Source organism: Xenopus laevis, chromosome 2S (assembly GCF_017654675.1).
Source record: "Xenopus laevis strain J_2021 chromosome 2S, Xenopus_laevis_v10.1, whole genome shotgun sequence".
Classification (NCBI taxonomy): Eukaryota; Metazoa; Chordata; class Amphibia; order Anura; family Pipidae; genus Xenopus; species Xenopus laevis.
Window position 1 is genome coordinate 136,980,445 of NC_054374.1, and position 26,153 is coordinate 137,006,597.

General features: G+C 39.9%; 1 protein-coding gene across 2 annotated transcripts in view; it reads left to right on the top strand.

The window, feature by feature from the left end:
• Nucleotides 1–22,812, top strand: part of znf385a.S (zinc finger protein 385A S homeolog) — a 110,940-nt gene extending 88,128 nt beyond the window's left edge. For both annotated transcript variants that reach the window (XM_018250124.2, XM_041584462.1), the window contains 5 exons: nt 2,510–2,672; nt 17,342–17,623; nt 17,851–18,029; nt 18,403–18,498; nt 19,316–22,812. In XM_018250124.2, coding sequence (XP_018105613.1) covers nt 2,510–2,672; nt 17,342–17,623; nt 17,851–18,029; nt 18,403–18,498; nt 19,316–19,543 — 948 coding nt within the window. In that variant the 3' untranslated portion in view covers nt 19,544–22,812. The remainder of the gene's footprint in view (nt 1–2,509; nt 2,673–17,341; nt 17,624–17,850; nt 18,030–18,402; nt 18,499–19,315) is intronic.
• The last annotated feature ends 3,341 nt before the right edge of the window (nt 22,813–26,153 follow it).

A 26,153-nucleotide genomic window follows, 5' to 3' on the forward strand; every position in this document is an offset into this window, starting at 1 on the left:
ACATCACTCCACCCAAGCTATTCACCTGATCCACCAAGCCTACCATCAGTTGTTACCTGGAGCTTTCTGAAAATACTTGCCCATTTTACCATAGGATCCCAGAACAATCCAAGACCAAAACAGTAACAAACAAGGGAAAGTTGTGCTCACCACTATTTTTTAAAACCTTTAGGCGGGGGTGCAATGAGGCTGTGACCACAAAATACATATAGACAAATACAAGAGTCCTCAGCACTCAACCCATTATCAATATATTTAAGACAGAGACATTTTGTGCATACTGCTACTAAAAAATGTCTTACCCTTTAAACAACACAGGGATTGTTTGTCCATATATTGCAATATATTTAACCATATATATATATTTAAGCTGGCCAACTACGTCAAAGTCATCCCATATCTGGCCAGTCCTATGCTCAATTTTATCTGATTCATTAAGAATTCTATTGCTTCATTATACATTTTACAAAGGGACTAAGTTTTACCTGCAACTTACTTGCTGCATTCAAAGTAAAACTCCCAAACTTGGCTGCCCTTTTATTAGACACCAGTTGGATCACCTGACTATAGCTGGGAAGGGTGGGAGCTACAACATGGAGCTGGTCACTGCTCCTGTATAAACTATAACAAACAAGGGAAAGTTGTGCTCACCACTCATTTTTAAAACCTTTAGGCGGGGGTGCAATGAGGCTGTGACTAAAAAAGGATTAGTGGGCTTGCAGAAAGTTGGTTATTTATTTGCAAAGTTCAAATGTACTCCAGTACAACCCATTTCAACTATCCAGATAACTGGTTTTGTATATACTGTACTGTTGTTGTTTGGTAAGCATTTTTTGAGATAATAAAAATAATCAAATTCTGAGGTTACTAAGCAATTCAGCTCTTTAGAGGCAGGTGGCAGGGCATCAAAAGAACTGTGCAGTTTTAAAGGGTTAAATCTTTATTTTTCTGCATCCACCCAAGCAAGCTGGATGCTGGGGATGATGGATAAAATGTTTTTTAGATGTAGACAGAGTTTTGTTAAAGCTAAATGGTGCAGTGAGTTTTTCACAAGAATGTATATATATATATATATATATATATATATATATATATATATATATATATATATATATATGAGTGCACCGGCATGTAGCTGTATATAGTGTATATATATATATATATATATATATATATATATATATATATATATATATATATATATATATATACAGCTACATGCCGGTGCACTCAAAAATCCTCATGTTATCACTGCCTTGGTACTGGTTAAATAAATAATGCAGAAATTCAAAAAAGAACCGCACTCTCAGGACTTGCTCAAAATATAGAAAATAGTGTAAGTTTATTTCAACGTTTCGGCTCAAAACTTAAGCCGTCATCACTTCCTTATGACGGCTTAAGTTTTGAGCCGAAACGTTGAAATAAACTTACACTATTTTCTATATTTTGAGCAAGTCCTGAGAGTGCGGTTCTTTTTTGAATTTACTATTCAAGATTTTTAAGATCTTACATGTTCTGATATGTGAGTGCTGGCTCAATGGTGGACTATATATATTTATTTATTATTATATGTTTATAAAGGAATGTTAACGTATTTCTCTAAGCAGTAATGACTCACAATAAGAATATGAACTGTTTCTGCCGACACCAAATGGTACATATCTCAACAGTGCTGCACACAACTTCAAAAGCAGTGACAGTTGGAAAGCATGTACTTCCAGTACAGTAAACATGGCTTTATCTTGTGATATGACAGCAATATGCTCTGCATGAAACCAGCCCTTTCCAAGGCCCAGCCTATGTGTTAAACAATGTCTGATTGTTTGGGAGGAAAGTTTACTTTTAAAAGGATCTACAATAACTCTTCACTGATTATCTGGTGACTGGAGAGGAGGAAGGAAAGCCAAAATATGTCAAATTCAATGTAAATAAAACCGTTGACACTTACATGGAAATTAACTTCTTATAGGTTATAAGACTCAACTTTCTGTAAAAAAACATTCTCTTATCATTTCATAGCTACAAACAGCACAGACAAAAGAGATACTTTTACAAGTCACACGGCATAAAATAGACATGCAGATATCCATATTGCTTCTCTTCAAATAACCAGCGTCTGTCAGTAGGAGAGAGGGATGCCAGTGCACATGACCCATCACTGTATGCTTAATTAGAGGCAATCCATATGCCCATACCCAAGTGCTATCATTTATGTTCTAAGGCTGACTAAATACCTTGCATATAGAGCTTGCAATCTAATCATTAGTAAACAATGTAGGTTAAATTGTTTGCATGCTCACCAATTGTACTCCTACAAATGAAATTGTTTCTCCTTGAGTAGAGTGACATAGTCTCTAAGCTGCTTCACCTTTGTTCAGTCCTTTGATTTTGCATGGTGGAACATTTGGCACCGTTCTTCATTAGGGACATTGTGTTTTTGTCACGTTGGTGTTAAGCTGTGTGTATGAGCTGCAGAAGCTCCATCTGTTAACGTCTTATTTCCTTGCAGAGCCAAGCAGAGGCACATTACAAGGGGAATCGACATGCTCGCAGGGTGAAAGGGATCGAGAATGCAAAGACCAGGCAGAAAGAAGGTGGCCAAGATAGTGACAGAACAACCCCTATGATCAGTCCTACCCCCAGCATCAGTGAGAGCGACTCTGATAGCAAAGGTGAGTTATAAGTAGCATGTTATTCTAAATTCTGAAATCCTCATTCATTCCTTTGCAGAGCAGATACAAAACTGTTGCTACTGTGAACTGAAGGGTTAATGAGCTTAACTGAACAAATGATTCGAATTTAAAGCTTTACGTTTTTAAAGAAGAGCTGTACTAAGACATAAGCAGAATATGAAAATAAAGGTCCTGCTTGTCAAGTTTATGTGATTCTTGTCAGTTTATATATAAGACTTTGCAGTTTATCAGTGTTCACTGAGAAAGTAGGAAATTGGGCAGACATCTACAGTACAGGAGAAAAGTCATAGTTATTATAAAAAGCAGTTATGACATTTACCTGCAAATGATGGACACATTCAATATTGTGACAGACTAGCACTGATTCACAAGGAATACAATATCTTTCTGGGCTGTGATTGTGGGGAGGACAGAATTTCCCACCCGTTAGAGGTGTCACAGGATTTATATAAGGTGTTGAAGTGAGCAGATGATGTGAGAAAGGTGTCAGGTATTGACCCAAGTTATCAGATCGGAGAAGGTGTCAGTTATTGACCCAAGCCAGGATGCTGAGTCAACAGGATTTATGCTCATAGCATCTACAGTAATGCAGATACTGGCAACTATGGATTAGAGAGAAATCAGTTGTGTAGAAGTAAAGGTGGCCATACACGTTAAAGAGGTGGTTCACCTTTGAATTAACTTTTCGTATGTTATAGAATGGCCAAGTCTAAGCAACTTTTCAATTGGCCTTCATTTTTTATTTTTCATAGTTTTTGAATTATTTGCCTTCTTCTGACTCTTTCCAGCCTTTAAATGGAGGTCACTGACCCCATCTAAAATACAAATACTCTGTAAGGGTACACATTTGGGGGCAAATTCACCAAGGGTCGAATATCGAGGGTTAATTAACCCTCAATATTCGACTGGGAATTAAAATCCTTCGACTTCAAATATGGAAGTCGAAGGATTTTAGCACAAATAGTTCGATCGAATGATCGAAGGAATAATCCTTCGATCGAAAGATTAAATCCTTCAAATCGAACGGTTCGAAGGATTTTAATCCAACGATCGAAGGATTATCCTTCAACCAAAAAAACTTAGGCAAGCCTATGGGGACCTTCCCCATAGGCTAACATTGGGTTCGGTAGGTTTTAGATGGCTACTAGGGGGTCGAAGTTTTTTCTAAAAGAGACAGTACTTTGACTATCGAATGGTTCTAATGACTAATGATTCAAAGTCATAGTCGAAGGTCGAAGTAGCCCATTCGATGGTCGAAGTAGGCCAAAAAACACTTCGAAATTCAAAGTTTTTTTACTTTGAATCCTTCACTCGAGCTTGGTGAATTGGCCCCTTATTGTTATTGTTTATTGTTATTGTATATAGTTCCTCTCCTCTTCATATTCCAGTCTTTTAATCAAATCAGTGCATGGTTGCTAGGGTATTTTGGACCCTAGCGCCCAGATAGATTTCACTGTAAATTATGAAAATCTTCTAACCTGCCCAATTTCTCTGACCAATGTCGGGCAAAATATCTTTAGATGTGCAATAACCTCGCGATAATTTGAGGAATCAGTCAGATCGCACTAAAATTGGTCATTAGGGAGAGAAAAATCTTAACGTCTTTGGCCACCTTAAAGGGTAACAGCTCAGTTTTTCTGCCATTAAAACCCTGGCAATAAAATGTTCATGTTTCTCTGTGTTTCTTTTGGCAATGGTGTTCCTTCACTTTCTCTTTAGGGTAGAAGGAGATGTGCAAATTGATATGCAGTGCTTAAAGGGGGGCAATTTATATCACTAGGCTTACACTGCTGTGGACCCTGCACCACACATTGAGCAAATGCAGTTTAGGAAACTGTTTTATAAGCGGGAATATATGGAATAAAGGGAAAATAACACCCCACTTTTTACATCAGTTGATTCAGTAGGGCTTAAGTAAAAATGTCCCAACATGGAACAAATTGAGGACGGGTATGACTCTAGGCGGGTAATGGTCTCTGCAAGTCAGACTCCCTTTCAGTCTGAAGAATCATGTATGCCTGGGTAAAAAAAAAAAAAGATAAACATACACCCATATATATACATGTCTAGCTGAATGAGCTTATGTTCAAGGGGGGATATTTTTTCATCCAAAAAGTACAAAGTATAAGCAATAGAATGTTACATTTTCATACTGTTATCTACATCATACTGATTTCTGGTATAAAAATCCTCAGTAAAATATGTTTTTCTATAAGAACATTAACAAAAATCCAATTTTAATCTTGAGCGTGGGCTAAATGAATGACTTTTATGCATGAAGATTTGTGTGGACCAGGTTTATTAAAGGCAGCACAAAAATGAAATTCTTAGCAGTGCAATGTTAATTGCTGGTTACGGATACTGCCAAACAGCAATCCTGAAGGACTTATCTGAGGCACCTGGCGCAGATTGTAAGTACCGGAAGAAAGTAGGAGTCTGGCCTAAGAAACATTGATTCCTCTGGATTTGGCTTAGTGTTGCAAGTTAGATAGGCTGATCTCTTGGCTTGCGTTTCTTCCGCAGAAGGGGTTAAAGATGTAATTGCTTTTCCAGCTGTGGCCACTTATGCATAGTTGGCTAGATTTCCCCTGAAACCAACACCCCACCCAGCCCTTTCACCCCATGGAAAGGGATCATGTCCTTTTGTGTCCCCTGCCCCATTTAAACTGCATGTGTACCCGATTGTATCAGGTTGTGTGTGATACAGAGTTCATGTATTTACATCTGGCAGGAGAAACGCAATCCCAGTCACGCGAATACAAATGTAGGTTTTATTTCACTCTCACCGACCTTGAGCTTGTTTGTGTTCACAAGAATTCTTGCAGTTGTGTGTATATAAAGATATCAGTGTAGGTTCAGCTAGGAGACAGAAATATGTTTCTGCACTGAGCTTTCTCATGTTTAGCTTTGCCAAAATCTCTCCACCAAAATGTGCATCTGGGAAAATCCATGCGTGCAACAGAATATATATGCTTTCTCCAAAATATTTTTTATAGGCTTAACTCCTTCTGGGGCATTAAACATCCTCCCTCAGCAGCCAGTTATTTAATAATGATTTCATATTTAATTCCTAAAACCTTAATCCCTCTAAGTGCTATGGCTAAGTGCTATGGCTTTGTTGTTGAATTGGACACATGTTCTGGGGTGTAATCTAACCTCACCTGGCACCAACAACAACATATGTAACCCACCATCACCCGGGTACTACCCTTGCATTTAAATGTTGGGGGGTTTGCAGGTTCTTCACAGGCCCTTCTTCTCTTACCCATACCTCCCAACTGTCCCTTTTTCGAAGGGACAGTCCCTCTTTTGACAGCTCAACCCGCAGTCCCTCATTTGTACTGGAAAGTCCCTCTTTTCTCTGCACTGAACTGAACAGCCAGAAAAAGAAACAAAGTTTCTCACTTAATTGGCTTTTAGCAGAGAGGCCAGAACACCTAACAGGTGCAAATAAGATACTTTGTAACAATTTTGAGACACAAAAACACAGTTTAGATAAAGAGAAATATTTTCAAACTTTCATAACCTGCCACATTTTGTAAAACAAACATGGTAATTAGGGGGTGTGGCCACAGAAAGGGGTGTGGTCGAAAAATTGCTGCGCTACGCAATTTTTGTCCCTCTTTTTACTTCCAAAATGTTGGGAGGTATGCTTACCATCAGACATGGGTCTGCTCCTCCTATTGCTGCTCTACTGCAGACCTCAAATTCACATCCCGTATGGATCATTATCATTCCTTTTAGATGTTTAGATAAAGTGCAATCTGCAGCATGCATCCTAGTTAAAAACTAATTAGCCTGACAGAGAATACATTTAGAATGTTTCCAGATTTAAAGATCATCTGTGGTGAGTATAAGCAGTTTATATGTGTAATCAGCTCTCATCTCTGGTTTTATGACATGTATTTTACACCAGTCCTTTGATGATAATCAGAGTTAATCTCCACACAATCTGCCATTTCCCAAGGTGACATAAAACCAATCCTATTAAACTTTCCCCCTTCGGTTGTACTCAGTAGAAGTCTACACAGAGAAGCCATAGCAACAAATTTACAGTCAACTCTGATTTGTAAAGGAGGAATATATATGGCATTTACATATTATGATTTGCTTTAAGCCACCATTTTGTGATGTTCTATGTGTGTTTGTCACTCAGGGATCACCTGACAGGAAATAATGCAGCTCTTACTGTAACAGGAAGAAGTGTGTCAGTAAAATACAGAGCTCTGTCCATTCATTGGCTGATATAACCTAGCATGTATGTGTGGCCTTGGTTTGTGTGTGAGTATTAGTTAGAGTATTAGAGTAAAGGTGGCCATACACGGGCAGATAAAGCTGACGATATTGGTCGTTTGGACCAATTTGACAGCTTATCTGCCCGTGTATGGGGGCTTCTGACGGGTCTTCCCTATCGATATCTGGCCACGATATCGATCGGGAAGGTTTGATTTTTAACCGACCGACCCGTCGGAGCCCCTTGGTGCATCGTAATTCGATCGTTCGGCCGAACGTTCGAATTACCCCGATATAGCCATGCCGTTAGTGGCATATCGGGGAAAGATCCGCTCGTTTGGCGATGTCGCCAAACGAGCGGTTCTTTGAGTCTATGGCCACCTTTACAGTGTAAGAGTTAGAGGGCCGACAATGTATTTAAATAGCAGTGTATGAAGATGGAGTTATCCAGGGGAATATACATTTTATGTAGCAGTGTTACATGTGACAATTGTTTTGCAGGGTTCAGGGCTAGGTTCTCTTTAAGTAGTAAGACTAGTGAAAGCTCGGTATTGGTTGGAGGAATCGCAAAAGTGACATTACCCCAACATTTTTGTTGCTAGAGTGGAAAAAAGTTTCATAAATAGAGAGGCAAAACTCTGGCTTGTATAAGACTGGGCTATTGTGACCATGATGGGTTTCTTTATGACAGTAGGGACTACTTTTCCTTACTCCACTTTGACTTTAAACCCTCCCCTTCTCCCAGTGTATTTGGGAACTTGTGACCTGGAAAATAAAATGCTGTTCATGGAAGTGCGTATCATGAGTGTTGGTGGAACCAACACTCATTTCTAAAATGAGAATTTGACAGAGAACAATTCAGCTGTCTGTTGGTAATACACAGAACGTGTGTTGGTCAGTATGAATTCGAATTTTCCTACTTTGTTCCAATTCACATATTGCTTTGCTGCTGTTCAGTGTGAGTTTTGTCATTTATTTTCATGCTCGTTTCCTAGTCTGGAACAATTCAAACTAACAGCACGAAACCCTTTAATTCCTTCTTTCACCTGCTCATGTAGGGAGTGATTGGCAGAGAGCAAGAAGGGATGCTGCCTCGCTGCTTTAGGCAGTAAGTCAGGGATTAGAAGAGTCAGCCGGCAGCCATGTGCAAGCAATGTGGCTTTATCTTGGGTTTCAGCAGCTATTAAATTTTTATAAGATTGAGGTCAGCACAGACCATGCAGCCTAAATGGTTTAATTTAAGGCTGGATCAAAATACAAAGTCAGAATTCAGAAAAGCAATGGTGCATTCCAACAGTTCTCTTTATGGCTGGTTCTGTAACTAATACAATAAGTTTAACACAAAGGAATGCTTCATATAGTATAAGTTATTATAGACAGTGGGACTGTCCAAAAAGAGCATGTAATGGTACCAGAGCTCTGGATTTTTTAATTAAATATATACAAGTTGGATGAATGTTGACAAATGTGAAATCTGTTGCTGTGGGGTAGAACACAGAAATTCATCCATGTCTCCTAATCCAATCAGTGTATGCTAGAGCATTGCAATGTGCATAATAAATCCCAGAGAAACAATAGCACATCTTCACGTGAGTGTGAGCAGGCATTCCTGCAAGCCCAACTAGCACACCCAGCATACCATAAAACCCGCAATGTCTTTCCTACATGAGAATATTCTAAGAGCCAACATGGTGATGGAAGATAATTCTGGCAGATAAATGGCTCTATAGACTGTTAGCTCATTGTGCCATATCCACACAGCTGGCAACTAGCAGATCATGTGAGCTTACTGAGAAAGAAATGTTCTGCTAGTACTGAGAATGTTCTGAGAGGCTGCTGAACATGGATCTAAAATGATTCTGTGGAAATAGTAGGCCTGCAGTGCACCCCAGAACCTTGACACTTCTTAAGGCAGTAGCAAGTGGCATTCTGGGAATGCAATGACCACAAGTGTTACACTATTAAAGAGGACCCTGCTGCTCAATTTGGGTGACATTTTTTAAACACAACAATTGTGTTTCCAAGTCTGTGGTGAAGTAACCAGATATAATCCTTGACCAATAAAATAATTATCTGCCATTTAATGTAATTGCAGTAGTTAAATTGCATTGTTTTGGATTATGTAGGATGTGCAAAAGGGCCCTTTCCTTATTGCAGTGACCAGATGTAGGCTTCTTGCATCACATAAAGGACTCTTACCTGTGGCCCTTTCAAAAGTAGGATATTTATATATAGTTTCATATTTACATATACAGGTTTGGGACCTGTAATCCAGAATGCTCGGGACCTGGAGTTTTCCAGATAACGGATCTTTCTGTAATTTGGATCTTCATGCCTTAAATCTACCAAAAAATCATGTAACAATAAATAAACCAAACTAGCTAGTTATGCTTCCAACAAGGATTAATTATATCTTAGTTTGGATCTAATACAAGGTACTGTTTTATTATTACAGAGAAAAGGGAAATCATTTCTAAACATTTGGATTATTTGATTATAATGCAGTCTATCAGAGATTGCCTTTCTGTAATTTGGAACTTTCTGAATAACGGGTTTCCGGATAATGGATCCCATACCTGTACTTTTTTTTAACAAACCATGTTACATTTGCCAGCACCCCTCTTTCCTGGCCATGACATGATACAACTGGTGTGCTCTTTCTGTACAGACTACAGGTGGCTTTTTCTTTCTATTCTACCTTCTCAATATCAATTGTTTTGCTTCTCGGCATACATCAAAATATATCAGACAATGCTCTATCAAGGGTGGGGTGGAATATGCAAGACACAACAGAATAGTTTCTGTAAGCAAAGGATAATGTTTAAACAGAGCTACAACAAGCCTAACATTTTATTATTATTTCCAGATATAAATTGTTGGGCAATGATTATAACAGTGCACTTACAGTAAACACTTATAGTTTTGATCCATTTAGTTAAACATGGGACTTATATTGTAGTTTGACTATCAAGGAGCTAAGATGAATTGGTCAGAGGTCTGCCTGTTTGGGAACTACAGTATGTGCAAATCTAACCAGCCATGTTGCCAGAAGCTCTTTTTATGTAAAATCAGACACAGAAAGGTATTTCTTCCATAATTGTAATTCAGAGGATATTGACTGTTTCCCATTTTATCTCCAAAGCTCTAGCTGACTCCTAGCAAGTGACTTTATGTCTCATAAACAAAAATGCAAATTTTAATATGACAGACATTATCTGTGAGTGAACATTTAGGAATTACAGTTCTGCAGCTTCTCGAGAGACATTCCTAAAACAAACTTCATACAAAGTATACACACTGCAAATTCACAAATTAACTGCCTCATGGGAGCTCAGTCCATTGCATGGTTTGTTGATGAGCCCAGCGTGGCTCCACACAACACCATATAACTATTGAACATTCCAGCTCTGCTGTGCACTGGCAGCTTTTCCTTGGCTAACTCAACACCGTGACTGAAATGTTTCTTTTTACCCGTGGCACAATATCTTACACACTTTGTCTTCAAGACATAAAACAGATGAACCTGAACTGTAATACACTGTATCATGTTTCACTTCCCACCCTGTTGATTAAAAGAAGGCTATAGCTTGGGCCCTTGTTTGTACAGGTGAAGATTCCTCCTTAGAAGTATAAGTGTAGGGGACTGAGACCCCCCGCAAGAGTTACACCTGTATTGGGCTCCAAAGTAAACTGTGGCTTTCTGATGGCATAGTGTCCTCTTGCAATATTTATTCTGACTGATAAATGCTTCTGAATGTGGAATTGACATCACAAAAATGGTTCACAGATTAAAGGAGAAGGAAAGCCTCCATCCCAAACTGCACCAGTGTGCCTCCCCAATACAACACCATTTGGCTTTCCTGATCCTAAAATTTGGCAGGCACTTAAACATCTCTAAAGCAATAGCTCAAGCTGAGCATGGGTAGTGACAGCCAGCTCTGAAGTTGCTGCAAAAGTAATTTAAGGGGCAAACTTTGCTCCAGGTTTACTAATCCATAGCTGCTGTTCGGTTTCAAAACAGCAGACCAGCCTGCTTAAAAGAGGCGATCCCATGCCTTGACTCACTGTCAGATCTGGGCATGTCTAAGATAGAATAAGGCTGGAAATGCTGTATTTTGTATACTAAATATAAACATGAACTTACTGCACCACAAGCCTAATCAAACAAATAATTTATGCTTTCAAAGTTGGCTACAGGGGGTCACCATCTTGTAACTTTGTTAAACATCTTTGCAAGACTAAGACTGTGCACATGCTCAGTGTGGTCTGGGCTGCTTAGAGATCGTCATAAACAAAGCTGCTTGAGTTCTGCATGGCTGGGAAGTAAGGCGGGGGCTCCCCCTGCTGTTCATAAGTATGATTGTTTCCCTGCTCAGCAGTTAGGGACCATCTGACAATTCCTATCCACAGCAGTAAATGAAGGGAGAATGTCACTGTATACAGTCAGGTTTCTTATGAAAACATTTTTTAATTAAAGTATATTGGAGATAGGTTTCTTTTTCATTAAGTAAAAATGGGATTTTATTTTGTTGCCTTTACATGCCCTTTAAAGAGAAGGGACTCTAAATGTACAAAAATATTTGTAGTTGTTTTTAGCTATATCCAGCTACAGATAGCAACCACTGATCTCCCTTTGGCATAAGCCTTAACCACAAAAAAGGTCTTGCTACGAACATATATATATATATATATATATATATATATATATATACTGTATATTCAAGCAAATTACCCATTTCCATTTTCGTAATTCACCTTCCTTTATTTTCTTCACCGGAAGATACGATCTAATTTTGTTTGACTTGGATGTACCATCTCTCCATTCTAGGAAACTTCAAATAACAGGGCTTAGATCACAGCTTCTCCTCCTGTGCAGAGATGGAAGCCAGAACCTGCCTTTGTCCCTAGCGCGCCCTGGGAGACTATTGATCAAACCTTTTTGCCTGAATACCAAGTAAAAATTCAGACTAAAATAGCACAATATGTACAGAATCCAGCAACAATACTGCTTTGAAATCAGTGTTCCTTTGCTATAGACTAGATGCTATTTTTAAAAGAGGTTTGTAGCCTGGAAATGTTTTCTTGGAACTGCACAGCCTTGCTGAAATCAGTACTTTATTTTTACTGTACTGTGTAATACATTGGCTCGGTGCTTCTCAGTTTTTCACGACTTTGCTTTTACTAGATGCAGGCAATAACCCATGGTTCAATGTTCCAAACCATTTATTACAAGAAAGCACTCTTCCAATATTAAATTCAGTTTTATCCAATATACCTTATTTTGGGGGCAGAACGTTGGGAGGCAGCCTAAATGAAACATTTTGTATTCGTTTTCAAGAGATTTCAGTGGATAATGTGTCTTTTTTTTTAAAGGGGGCCCACGCATACAAAGGCAGTATAGTTTGTTACCTTTAAACTTTTCTTAAAGGAAAACTATGCCCCCAAAATGAATACTTAAGCAACAAATAGTTTATATCAAATTAAGTGGCATATTAAAGAATCTTATCAAACTGGTATATATATTTAAGTAAATATTGTCCTTTTACATCACTTGCCTTGAACCACCATTGCGTGATGGTCTCTGTGCTGCCTCAGAGATCACCTGACCAGAAATACTACAACTCTAACTGTAACAGAAAAAGCGTGGGAGCAAAGACAGAACTCTGTCTATTAATTGGTTCATGTGACCTAACATGTATGGCACGTTTGTGTGCACCGTGAATCATAGGTTCCCAGGGGGCGGCCCTTATTTTTTAAAATTCCATTTTCTATTTATGATTACCCAATACTACTAAAAAGTATATTATTATGAAAATCGTTTATTTACATGAAGCAGGGTTTTGCATATGAGCTGTTTTATGTAATATATTTTTATAGAGACCTATATTGCTTATGGGGTATATTTTTCCTTTAAGATACCAAAAGAGATGCCCATTCAAATATAGCTTGCTAACTTGCCCATAGGGAGCACACAGCACTGCCAAAAAGGTTTTGGATGCTTCCCAGTGAGCTCTGAGACAGCTTTGTCAGGCATTACATCCATGGCCCACCACATATAATACTGTATATCAACAAGAGTGGCATGCCACATCTCTTGCAGTTGTTGTAGGGGTATTAAGCAGGGATTTGGGGTAAATCATCAGAAATGCTAAGTAGTTTTTGTTCCTTATTGGCCATAGGTATTTCTTTATGTGCCCAAGGTAGAAAATCCTTCTACGTAGAAGCTAAACTGGTTAAAGGAATTGTTCACTATAAAAATAAAAACTAGGTTAATGGATAGCCTGTGCAAAATTATAAATGTTTCTAATATAGTTAGTTAACAAAAAATGTCATCTATAAAGGCTTGAGTGACTGGATTTATAAAATAACAGAACACTACTTCCTGCTTTGCAGCTCTCTTGTTTTCACTGATTGGCTACCAGGCAGTAACCAATCAGTGACCTGAGGGGGACACATGTGACATGTGTCATAACTATTTGCTTTTGAATCTGAGCTGCATGCTAAAGATCAATTGCAAAAACGCTGAACAGTTTTGTCCCATGTGGCCCCCCCTTCCAGTAACTGACTAACTCAGAGTTAGAGAGCTGAAAGCAGGAAGTAGTGTTCTGTCATGTTATGTTAGACATCCAGTCACTCCAACCTTTATAAATTAATTTTTTTACTAACTATATTAGAAACATTTTTTATTTTGCACAGCCTATTTATCCAGTTTTTATTTTTACACTGAACTGCTTCTTTAAATACAATACACTTGTGCCTGTGCTTGTGTCTGACTTTGATTAATGAGCCCTAATATGCCTTATGTTAAACTGGCAGACCTATAACTTTTTGTGAACTATAGCTTGCAGTGCTGACTGAGGATGCTGGTTGTCCCAAATATTTCCCTCTCAGGCTGTTAATCTTACCTTTTGATTATTCTTTTGTACTACTCGGTTTCATGCACAAATTTCCTCTAACACACATACATGCATTACTATGATTTATGAGATCAGCTGTTTGTTAGCCAGTCTCATAAAGTTGGCTTTAATTCATATAGGAGCTTAGTGTCCATCAAGTCAAATACACACACCCATTAGCCTAGCCAAAAAAATCTTCCAAACAGAATGATTGAGTCACATAGCAACACAAATAAACAGTACTGTGGTTTCCTTACCAGAACACCCCTGTTGCATGTAAGGCATCTCCTTCCACTCAATTAAGGTTCTTTTAATTAAATCCAATTTTGCAAAACCACATAAATGCATCAATACAAATACCCCAAGCCAGTTTTACTTGCTTCTTTTGCTTTGTTAATATTACTTATGTTAGTGTCAAACTGCATTCATCTAGGCTGAAGTCACACCCAATAATTATATTCTATTGTCTAGTTAAAAATCATCAAAACCCAAGTAATGATTATTATCAGAGACATGAGTACCCTTGCTTTACTCACCATTTAAAGCCCTATTAAACATTTTAAATATGCAAATGCCTCTTAAAACAACTCATGTTGTACTACATATTAATGTATAGGTTGAATATACATTAGAACAGGCATCCCCAACCTTTTGAATCAGTGAGCAACATTCAGAAGTAAAAGGAGTTGGGGAGCAACACTAGCATGAACAATGTTCTTGGGGTGCCAAATAAGGGCTGTAATTGGCCATTTGGTAGCCCCTATGTGGATTGTCAACCTACATTGAGGCTCTGTTTGGCAGTACACCTGGTTTTTATACAACCAAAACTTGCCTCCAAGCCTGGAATTCAAAACTAAGCTCCTGATTTGAGGCCACTGGGAGCAACATCCAAGGGGTTGGAGAGCAACATGTTGCTCATGAGCTACTGGTTGGTGATCACTGCATTAGAAGATAATAGATAAATCATATTTGCTCAGTTTATAAGCAGTAAGTTCCTGATTGAAGATGCTTGGGTGGATTAATGGTACTGTCCAAAGTTGTGGCTCCCATCATGGCAGAAAGTTGTGCAGAACTATAAGGGGCAAATTCAGTATGCGCCGAAGCGCCTAACGCTAGCGTCAAGTCGCTAGCATTGGCCATTTTCGTTACTTCGCAAATTCACTAGCGTAACTTCGCTAGTGTAACTTCGCACCCTTACACCTGGCGAATTTGCGCAACGGATGTAACTACGCAAATTCACTAACGCGCGCATTGTTCTGAACGCTACCTTTTACGCTAGACTTCCTTCGCCACCTCAGACCAGACGAAGCACCATAGAGTAGATAGGGATTTCTTCAAAAAAAGTTTTATATTTTTTCTAAGTCCCAAAAAACGCTGGCGTTTTTTCTATATTATGGGTGATAGGCTGAAAAAGATCAAATTTTTTTTGGGGCTCCCCTACATTTCCTAACTCACAGTGGGCACACGTGTAGTGCAAAATAAGAATTTTATTTGATGTTTTGAAGGTTTCCCAGGCATTTGTAGTGCTGCTACATATTCCTCCATTGAAATTTGGCACCGTATGCAAATTAACCATCGCTAGCGTAACTTCGCTTCTCTTAGTGAATCAACGCTAGCGCAACTTCGCATCCTTACGCTACCCCTGAGTGCAACTTCGGATTTTTGCGAAGCGCTGGCGAAACTATGCCTGGCGAAGTGCGGCGAAGTTACGCCTGGCGCCACTACGAATCTTAGTGAATGTCCCACTAAGTTTCATGCAGGATGCTGCCACTTTAACTTAAATGGAAAACTGGGCAGCAAACTGGAAAATGAGAATTTAGGGTGAAAATATTGGGCCATGTTCAATTCAGTGGGGCTCATTTATAAACACTGGGCAAATTTGCACCTGGGCAGTTACCCATGGCAACCAATCAGATGATTACTTTCAGTGCTCAACCTGCAGCTGTTTGAAAAAAAGCTAATCACTGATTGGTTGCTATGGGTTACTGCTCAGGTGCAAATTTGCCCACTGTTTATAAATGAGCCCCAGTGAGAAATAGTAATTTCTTGGTACTGTATATCACATTAAAACTCATGGCCGAGTTTCAATTAGAGGAGGAAAACCTTTTCCCCCTAATTCAGTTCCCGTTTAATCCCTTATACTTCAACACGGTTTTCACTTATGCTAAAGCGTCAGATAAATTTTTCTGAATTGAACTGCATCTCAAATTGAATCTCGTCCATGACTTTTCACGTGATAAACCTTTTTTTCACTGAATTGAATCTGGTCCATTATTTGCAATCTTAAATATTATTGGGCCCATAACTGAATTACTTGTACACCAATGTGCTTTTCTACCTTTCTGAGGAAAGGTCGGATCTCCAGTGGGGATTGAACTAAAAAGTCTGACCGCTACTGCCTTGTAAAAAAAAAAAAAGAAACAGCAGTCTCATCACTTTAATGTCTGCATTTTGGCAGGATGAGGATCAATATTATTTGGACACAATAATCCGTGCCCTGGTGCAATTTAATAAATGGAAGACAGACCTTTCTTTCCTTTACAGCCCTCTGGCCCATTTTTGTTGTTAATAATAAAAGTGATGTGGAAACTGACAGATCTCATAAACTTAATCCAATTGAAGGGCATTTTTGGAGTTTAAAACTTTATTTTTTTAACATTTGTTTTAAGAATGAGAATGGAATTGATTTATACTCCCATCTTCAATCAAGTAATTGCTATGATATCTCTTTTGGAACAGTATAAAAAAAACTCATTGTGTCTGTAGCAGGAAGGCAGAGAAAAACTAGAAAAACTTTAGCTGTTATACAAGAAGAGTGTATGTAAAGTAAAAGAATAATCCTCAGACCTTCCCTTGGGCCTTACATTGCTCATATACAGACTACTTTTTAATGTCTTTCATTAGTGCTTACATAATAGAGGCCATCTACCCCCTGCTAGTCATAAATTATAATATGCCACAAGGCAATCCTGAATGGCAAAGAATAAGGGTGCCTGTGCGTATGAGGCCTGCTGCATTTTGTGACCAGTGTATTTTGAATATCACAACTTGCATCCAGTCAGCTGCATCCAGTGTGCACAGAACTTGCACAAAACATTTGTGTTCAGGGTGGACTGCCAGAGTACCGGAGGATCTCCTCGTGGTCCCCTGCCAATGACAATGCCCATCAGCTCTTTCTTGTTGCCACCATATACCTATTTGAGACCAATTATATTTAGCACTATCTACAAAATATAATTGGGAAAGTGGGGTCAGGTTGGTGTCAGGGTCTCTGGTGGGTCCTCACAGGTCCAGTCCAGCAGTGGACAGAGCCAGTGCTATTGTACAATCTGCCCGGGGCTGAATGTCCAGGTGACATGTACTCTCAGATATGGGATTCATTCTGAATTCATCTTTGAGTGCTATAATGCACAGATGTACTTAATCCTATATGAATCTGATGCCAAGGCCGAACTATTTATAACATTTACTCTCCGTCCATGCTTAGAGCATACTGAATCTTATTTTCTGCTATGTTAGACCAACAGGTTGCAGATGGAGCGGATTTGCCAACTGCTGACAGCCCTGAAGCCATGGCAACAATGCTCATCCATGAGAATATCACCACAGCAGCACCTGCCTTTTCATCATCTGAAGCCAACAGAAGCGATATAAAGTCCCTTTCATTATCAGGTCCTGCTAGCAATGAAACAAGCTCGTCTACATCTGAAATCGATGACGACAGAGCCAAAAAGCTTCTGTACTGTGCCCTCTGCAAGTTGTCTGTAAACTCCCTTTCACAACTGGAAGCCCATAACAAAGGTGAAGATTGACATTTGACAGTTACTAAACGTTGGAGAAAGGATGTTTGGCCATAGAGTAAAGCAATAGAGATGACTTGGGAGGTGTTTATGCAGTATATAAGGCATGGAATAAGTACAAATGAATAATTATGCCTGGGCACCAGTCATATTCTCACTTGTTTTGTGACATAAACGCATGAATTCTATATCTTATGCAATAATATCTACTCTGATTCTTGTTTTAAGGTACAAAGCACAAGACTATTTTAGAGGCTCAAAGTGGCCTGGGTCCAATCAAAGCATACCCACGGCTGGGTGGCTTGAACACTTCATCCACTGGCCCATCCGATTCTTCCAACCAAGAAAGAACATTTCACTGTGAGATCTGTAATGTACGGGTCACTTCTGAAGCCCAGCTCAAGCAGGTACATTCCCCAATCATATTCTTGTAGAATGAAGTAGTGTAGAAAAAAGAACACTTGGTGAGGCAGTTCTTTAAAGTGTAAATGACTTGTTAAGAATTTGGACTGAATGCGACTTGATTAATGTAGGTGTAGGGATGTGAAATAGCTAATGTTTTTCACTAACAGCATATGACATAGGGTGACCCTTGCCCTGCTGCTGTAGCTGTTCTAACATAGGCTCTAAGATATGTGTGATGCTCACCTTCCTAGTTGGTCAAAGGGTGGGATCAGCATGAACTTGGCTTTTGACACACCACCCGAGAGGCTGGTGAGAGTAACTACTATACCAGTGTGGACTGGACTCAACCGTTGATTTTCACTTTTATGCCTGCAGCACATCTCAAGTCGCAGACATCGTGATGGTGTGTCCGGCAAACCCAACCCATTGCTGAGCCGACATAAGAAACAACAAAGTCTGCAAGAGCTCACAGTGAGTATATGTTGCTCTAATGTCAATGGAAATATTACAACTGTCTATATTATATCTGCTGAATCATGCACAATTGTTCCCACTGACAATGGGGGCCCCCGGAAATACCACCACCCTGCATGTGGTTCCCACTAGGAAGCTGCATCAATAGGAGCAGTGACATAAGAATCCCAGGTTAATGCAGTTTTAATACCAAACACTGGAAGTGACACAGTCCCCACTGTTTGCCACAATGTGCAATTCCATGCTGCGGGTTCAACTTCCTACATGGCCGCAGTTACAATTGATTTCTGGGGAAATGCTGTATCATGGTTATTTGCTCCTGAAAAAGCTCTTTGCACACTGTAATGCATTTGTAAAGAGTGATGCAATTATGATCTTGTTGATTGCTGGTCATGTAAAGTTCCAAACCAGGTAAATATGGCACAATTTTGGTCATTTAAATTTCTCAAGTTGCAATGCCAAATCATCTTTGCAAGCGCAACCAGCTTGCCCTCATTCAAGTTATCTAAAGTGACTAACGCCTGACAAGCACTTGCACAAGCACTTTCATGTGATTGCCATTGTGGGCAGTTGGAGGCAATTTGGTTCCTACCCCTAAGAGAGAGAAAGTGACGTAGCTCTGAAATGAGTTATAGGGGAAAAAGAACAATATTTAACCTACTACTCAGAGTCAGTTAGGTGTATCATTAATGGTCACCATTTACCAATTGCAATAATTTAGCAGACTGTGTTCATTCAGTAGTAGTGTGGCGTATTCTTTGGCTGAATTATGTTCCAGTTTTTTTTATTGCAACCTGTTTTTTTTCTCTCTTAGGCCAGTTTGATGTTTCCCAAGGACTTTCCTAAATCCATATCTGCAGGGCTTCTACCCAATCCTTTGGCAGTTGCAATGGCAGCAGCTGCTGTTTCCTCTCCACTAAGTTTACGGCCGGCTCCAACTCCTCCTCTATTTCAGGCTCCACCTCTTACTCACCATCTACTCCGACCAGCCCCTGGGCCCATCAGAACTGCACATGGAACTATCCTCTTCTCCCCTTATTAGGGAGACACCTATACCCTCAAACCACCTATCCACTGGAACCCAAACCTGCACACTGAACTAGAGCAGGACTTGGTTAGTGGCCCCAAGCTTAGCCTCAACCTTTCCCTAGAGTTATATAGTAACTGGAACACCTTTCCAAAGCATGGATACTGCTCTTCCCAGGACACATGCAACACTGCGGCAGGAATGGGACTGGGCATATCAATGTGAGATTCATTGCTGTTTGGATGGATCTGGCAATAGATTAATAATAATATACAGATACTATTAGATTCTAATAAATGGCTCAGGGTATGGGTATACAGTATGTACTGTACATAAGCCTTATACTGCAGAGGTGACTGTGCTTGCCACCAACATATGGAGAGTGCCAGAAGTATGTATAAGAAATTAGACGTCAGGGGGGGAATTTCAGTGCCCTGTTTTTGTGCCCTTATATTCAGTGGGATTGACTGAGAGGAAAGGTCAGAATCTTTGGCAAAGAAAGCTCAGAGAAGCCAAAAATATAGCAGTAATGCTGATTTGGCATTCCCTCCTTTGTTACTGAAGAGATAAATTAACTTCAGCCCTTAGCTGAAATCTCGTATTGATTCAGGCATGCCACATATTCAACTAAACTTCAAAGATGGTGAAGTCCCGCCATTAAATATAACATTTTAGCTGCCCTGCACAGGTAAAATTAGTACTGTGGCTTATCAATGGCAAGGAGAAGAATCGCCCTAGATCCTTCATTATATTAAATGAATACAGGTATCCTGCGCTACAAGCAATAAGAAAACTTTAGAGTGTTACATTTTAGATGGCAATATGGCCTATTGTGGCCTTCCATCCTTAAGAACAGAATTGCTAGAGATGTGTTGTTTCTTTAGGACATTATAAACGATTCAAGTAAGACACAGGCTGTTTCAAGGAGAAATCTAATCAGGTCCATTTATTCAGTGAAAAAGACAAAGAAAGCTTGTGATCCCGCTATAAAAAAAGTATTTCTTGTTGGTTTGCATCTAATTGGAGATAAGCTTGTTTGGACCAAAAGAGTAACATCCAAGAAACCTTGCACCTCTTCTTCCTAAGTTATAACATCACAAAAACTGGCATTCTGTGCTACCCACACTTGTTTGCTTGCCCTTCCAGCAGGACTTATACTGCTTAATGTGTGTCAGACATCACTGGCAACTGAGCTCACACTTAGCATTACAAGGGTCCGCTGAGCATATTGTAACCCTGCATGTTTGTACAGTGCAGCACATGAACCATGTTGGAAGCTCCTCACTTGCAGATGACTATGGGAAAATAAGGCCTGTGTACTCTGACAATCGGTTTATTTATTTGTAAAGACTCTATGCAAGCGTTACTGTGATGCATATACATGTGTTTGTTTCCAATTACAAATAGGCTTCCATTAGGTGTATGGTAATTTTTGTTTATGACAGGGAGAGGCAATCTCTGGCTCTCCAACTATTGGAAGGGAGATGCTGGAGACAGTCACTCCAAAAACAGTTAGATGCTCCCTGATTTATGCAATAAGGGTGCTTGCACTCTGAATTTAACATAAATGACAAAAAGGTCAAGTTTTACATATTCTGGCTGCTCTATTTAACTTTTGAATTAAAACCTTAAAAAATATAGTAGAGCACCATGGAACTTAGGGTTCTGATCTTCTAGAAGAAAACAGGTCACCCTATTAGCACATCAAGGAAGCAGAGTATTGGGCAGTTATATTGCAGGTGCAATCTTATTAATGTTTGGAAAGCAATATAACACAATAATATTCTATTGCCTCCACTGAAATTGGGGGGTGACAATAATGTGGATGCTGGATCGAAGGAAGCCCCAAAAACATCCAACAAGCTATTATCTTTACTTGCTAGACTATGGGAAGCTAAGCATCTGATTCCTGTGATTTATATCTTCTCATTTGAACCTCAGAGGGAGCACAATTTATTTATACGTCTAGTGCTTTATAGAATCTGGCAAGGAATATGTGGCCTATGGGCCTATAGATGTTGTTCAACTACAGCTCCTGATGGTCTTTAGCTTTCAGTAGAATGCTGGAAGTTGTAGTGCAAACCACATCTGGAAAGGGCATAGGTTGCCTATTCTGAAAAAAAACAAGAAACATGGTACATATGGCTTATTCATACACATTACTCATGTGTTTTTTAGTATTATTATTTTATACTTTTGCCAGTATGTGGCTGGTAAAGCCAATAAGATCTGGCCATGTGTCTGTTTTTTTCCACCTTACTGTACACTGTTTGTATTAAGGAGGCTGCTGTGTGGGGCAAAAAGCAAATGCTACTGCTGGTTTAAAGAAAATAGTCTTAATGTTGAGGACCAATTTGAGAATCTTGAACCTGCTCTTCCCATCTAGGGTTGAACTAGACCTTCTAATATGGGCCTTGCAACTTATGGGGGCCTTAGGTGTTCAGGGTCCTGGGCAAATGCTCCTTCAGCCCTCGCTGGGAGCTGTATGTGGAGATGAACTACTCAGTCAGAGATCACATGTCAGTCCATCCTTGCAACTTGCAAGCCCGGGGCTCTGCTCACAACAGAACTTTTCCCTCAGCCACGGTGATGGAAAAACTTTGTCTTACTCAGAGACACAAAAACTTTCATAAGCTAAAACTGCAATAAGCTTTAAGTGCCAGTGCTGGCACAATAAAGGCACTCAGGAGCTGACCTTCTTCAGGTAATAAGTAATGTTTTAAGCAAAAGAATCTGTAAGGAAGATGAATGGAACAACCAAGATGGGGTTAGATTTCTAAGGGCAACATGGCATGAGAGAGGAAAGCAATGTGCTACTTGCCTGATACATGATACAATTCGTTGGGCTTACATGTTACTCAGTATTCACCTGCTACAAGTGAACAAATCAATAGACGTCACACTGTCTGCTGTAACATCCGACTACAACTGAGAGATGTATAACGGGACCACAGGATGAGATACTCTATGCAGTTTTCTACAATCCCCTCTTCGGTCTGCACCAAGGACACATGGAAACAGCTGGAACCACACACATATATATATATATATAAACAGTCCAGAATAAATATTGTGACAACTTCTGACACTTAGTAGAGCTTGTGATTTCAGGGTATACTCCCAATCTAACTGTCCCATGCCAGTTTGGCCCTAAGTACTTGCCTTACTAATAATAAAGAACTTACACCAATTTTGTTCCATCCGCACCCATTCTCCATGGCTACTGTTTCGTACCACACTGCAGACTCCTGGAGTCAAACCTAAATAAAACATGTCTTCCTTTTTCCTTGTTTCTTTTTCCTTTTAATAAGAAATCTGGCCTGTGTCCTTGCCTGTCAGTGTGAATGGGGCAGCCGTGGTGTGTTGCTGATGGAGTGCTCATGTTTGGTTAATAAGGGCAACGTCCCAGCTTGTTCTTGCAGCCAATTTTCTATTGCAATAAGCCATTTTAGGGAAAGCACTAACAGTGCTTTCCAAAGATATTATATTTTTATGACCTGTGAGATCACATTTTAAATATGCTCTTATGCTTTGTGATCATTTATTTGATGTCATTCCCTACACTGCAGCTGTAGGGAGACTGAGCATACACACTAGTCATTTACCAGTGCATAATTAAAATGAACACTCAAATTTCAGTTTACATTGACTTGACTTTTTTATTAATGTTCTGTGAGAATACAATCTACCCAGGGAGCTCAAATTATATGCACATTTTTGTTTAGAACAGTCTTATCTGCCTTACATCAGTTTGCTTGAATGTTTCAGAGACACCTCCCACTGGCTGCTATTACGTCTCAACAGATTTTAGGTGTCATTGGTTTTCATTTAGGGTGGTGACACACGTGGCTCTTGGGGGAGAATAGTTGCCCAGCAACAAACCTCTTTTTCGGCGACTAATCTTCCCAAAATGCCTTCCCGCCGGCTAGAATGTAAATCTCCGTCAGGATGGCACTTGGATCGCTTAAATTTTTCCGAAGTTACATCACGAGGAGACTTCTGGGGGCCTTTGGAAAAACAAAGCAATACGAGTGCCATCCCGCTGGAGATTTACATTCTAGGCATTCAAAGCACTCACGGCGCTTCGATTTCCAAAGTTGCCCAAAGTTGCCTCACAAGGAAACTTCAGGCGATTACAGAAATCGAAGCTCCGTTGCGTGGCCACGCCCCTTTTGACGTCACATCCCGCCCCTTTTGATGTCACGTCCGCCCCTTTTGAGGCCCTGCCCCCCGCAGCCAGTAAAAATTTTTATAAAAGGTGGCAACCCTAGATATAGCCCCGCAGAAGAGGCGATTGACAGACGACTAAATCTCCCCGAATTTGCCTATGTGCCCCTGCCCTAAACAAAACTCAGGGATTCTGCTCAGCAGGGACAAAGATAAGAAATGTATCAACTAAATGTATCAATTTAGAACAGTTACAGAGTCGGTGACCACCCCACCCCCTTCCAGAGCTGCTTTAGAAAGACATGAGAAAATGAAAATATTACTAGAAAAATGGTGACAAATAAAAAGTCTTGATTTCCTGTTAAATTATCTGAAAATAACTGAACTGAAAAAAAGTGCTGGAATGTGCACAATCCCTTTTTTTCAATTTACAATAATATTAATCATGATATTAAATTTTGCTACATTTTGGCCAGTACATCCCATCTTTAACTACTAATGCATGCAATATATAAATTCTCTACTTAGGGTGATCAGATCCAAAAATCATGTTTAATTCTCAGGAATAAACAACAATATCCACCAAGGGAACTGCCAAATCCCAGCCTTGTGAATTTAGTAGAGAGACAGACTTCCATGGGTCCCTCCTCAAGTAAAGTTCATGTTTATAAAAGCTGAGCCTCAAAGTAAACCAGTGAGATCCTGGGATCACCACACCAGATGATTTTGGACTGTGGGCAGGGGCGGATTAATGCATAGGCTACAGCCTAGGGGTCCACAGTGCTGAGGGGCCCATGGGGATTTGTCAATTTGGTTTTATTTTGTTAGAGGATTGGGCAAGGTACGGCTTTGGGTAATTGGCAAGTGTCAGTGATATCAATGTCGCGTGCCGAGGCAGACAGCTTGCGCTCACATAGACACGTGCCTTGTCTAATCTTCTTTCAGCCAGCCAGATAACTGGTACTGGCCATGCATGGGGGGCAGCACGTCACCCTACCAGGTCCAGCAGGTAATCCCTGTATTGAAAATGGTGAAACACCATGCCTTTTATTGCACTATATTAACACACAGAATGCCCTTCATTAACGCTACCTGGGAAGAAACTTCCCGCTTTGGCCGCATTATGAGAATCCAAGCTCCGCCCACTCAGTGCATGTGCCCAGGAGACCACGCCTACTCACTACCTTTCAGCAAGAAGGGTGACAGTTTATCTTAATCCCACCCAAAGGGGCGGGGGTCATGAAAGCTTGAGTTTATTGGTTACACTTAAATAATTCAAACATCCGCAGTAGTGAAACAAACCCCACGCTTAAACGAACAATAAGACTAAATAATGAAAGTGTCCTAAAGTAATAAAAATATAATGTACTGTTGCTCTGAACTGGTAAAACAGGTGTGTTTGCTTCAGAAACACTACAATAGTTTATATAAACAAACTGCTGTGTAGCCATGCAGGCAGCCATTTTAAGCTGAAAAAGGAGAAAAGGCACAGGATACATGGCTGATAACAGATAAGCTCTTTAGCATGCAATGGGATTCTTCAGAACTTATATGTTTTCTACTGTGTCCTGTGCTTGAATGGCTGCCCCAATGGCTACACAGCAGCTTGTTTTTATAAACTATAGTTGTTTTTCTAAAGCAAACACACCAGTTTTACCAGTGCAGGACAACAGTACATTATATTGTCCTTCCTTTAAAACACTTTAATTTTTTGGTGTTACTGTTCCTTTAACGTGTTTCGTGGCCTCACGCCACTTCCTCAGGAAGTGGCATGAGGCCACGAAATGCATTCTGAGGACGTGGTGTGAGGCCACGAAACACGTTAAGCGTAGGGTTTGTTTCACTACTGCGGATGTTTGAATTATTTCAATGTAACCAATAAACTCAAGCTTTCATGACCCAAAGCTGCCTGGTGCTCCGTGAATTAGTTACAAGTTGCTGCAGATGTCAGTGTGGTTCCGGAGCGTGCTCACGTGTCAGCACAGGGATTCCGGTCGTTTCCTAGTGAAGAAGTGGGTGAGTGCTCTCTTGTATGTATTTATCCTGTGGAAAGTGTAGCCTAGGGGCCTCACATAGTATTAATCCACCACTGACTGTGGGCAGAAACCCAGAGCACCCAGAGAAAAGTAAACAGAAACTTGGGAATAACAAATAAACCTCTACAAGATGCAGATAGTGACATGGTTGGACCTTAACCCAAGACGGCAGTGCAGCAAAGTCACAATAGTAGCCCCCTCTGGCTCGCACTTAGCTTGTGGCACACACGGTTATTTCTCTGCTTAAAGAAGGGATAGCGATTTCCATTATTATTATTATTATTATTAACATGTATTTATATAGCGCCAACATATTGCGTAGCACTGCGATTTCCATTATTTTCATGTGTAAAATAAAAGTATCCATTATTTTGAGGGGATAATGTCTGTGCCATTATTTCTTGTAATAGAAACACAAAGTT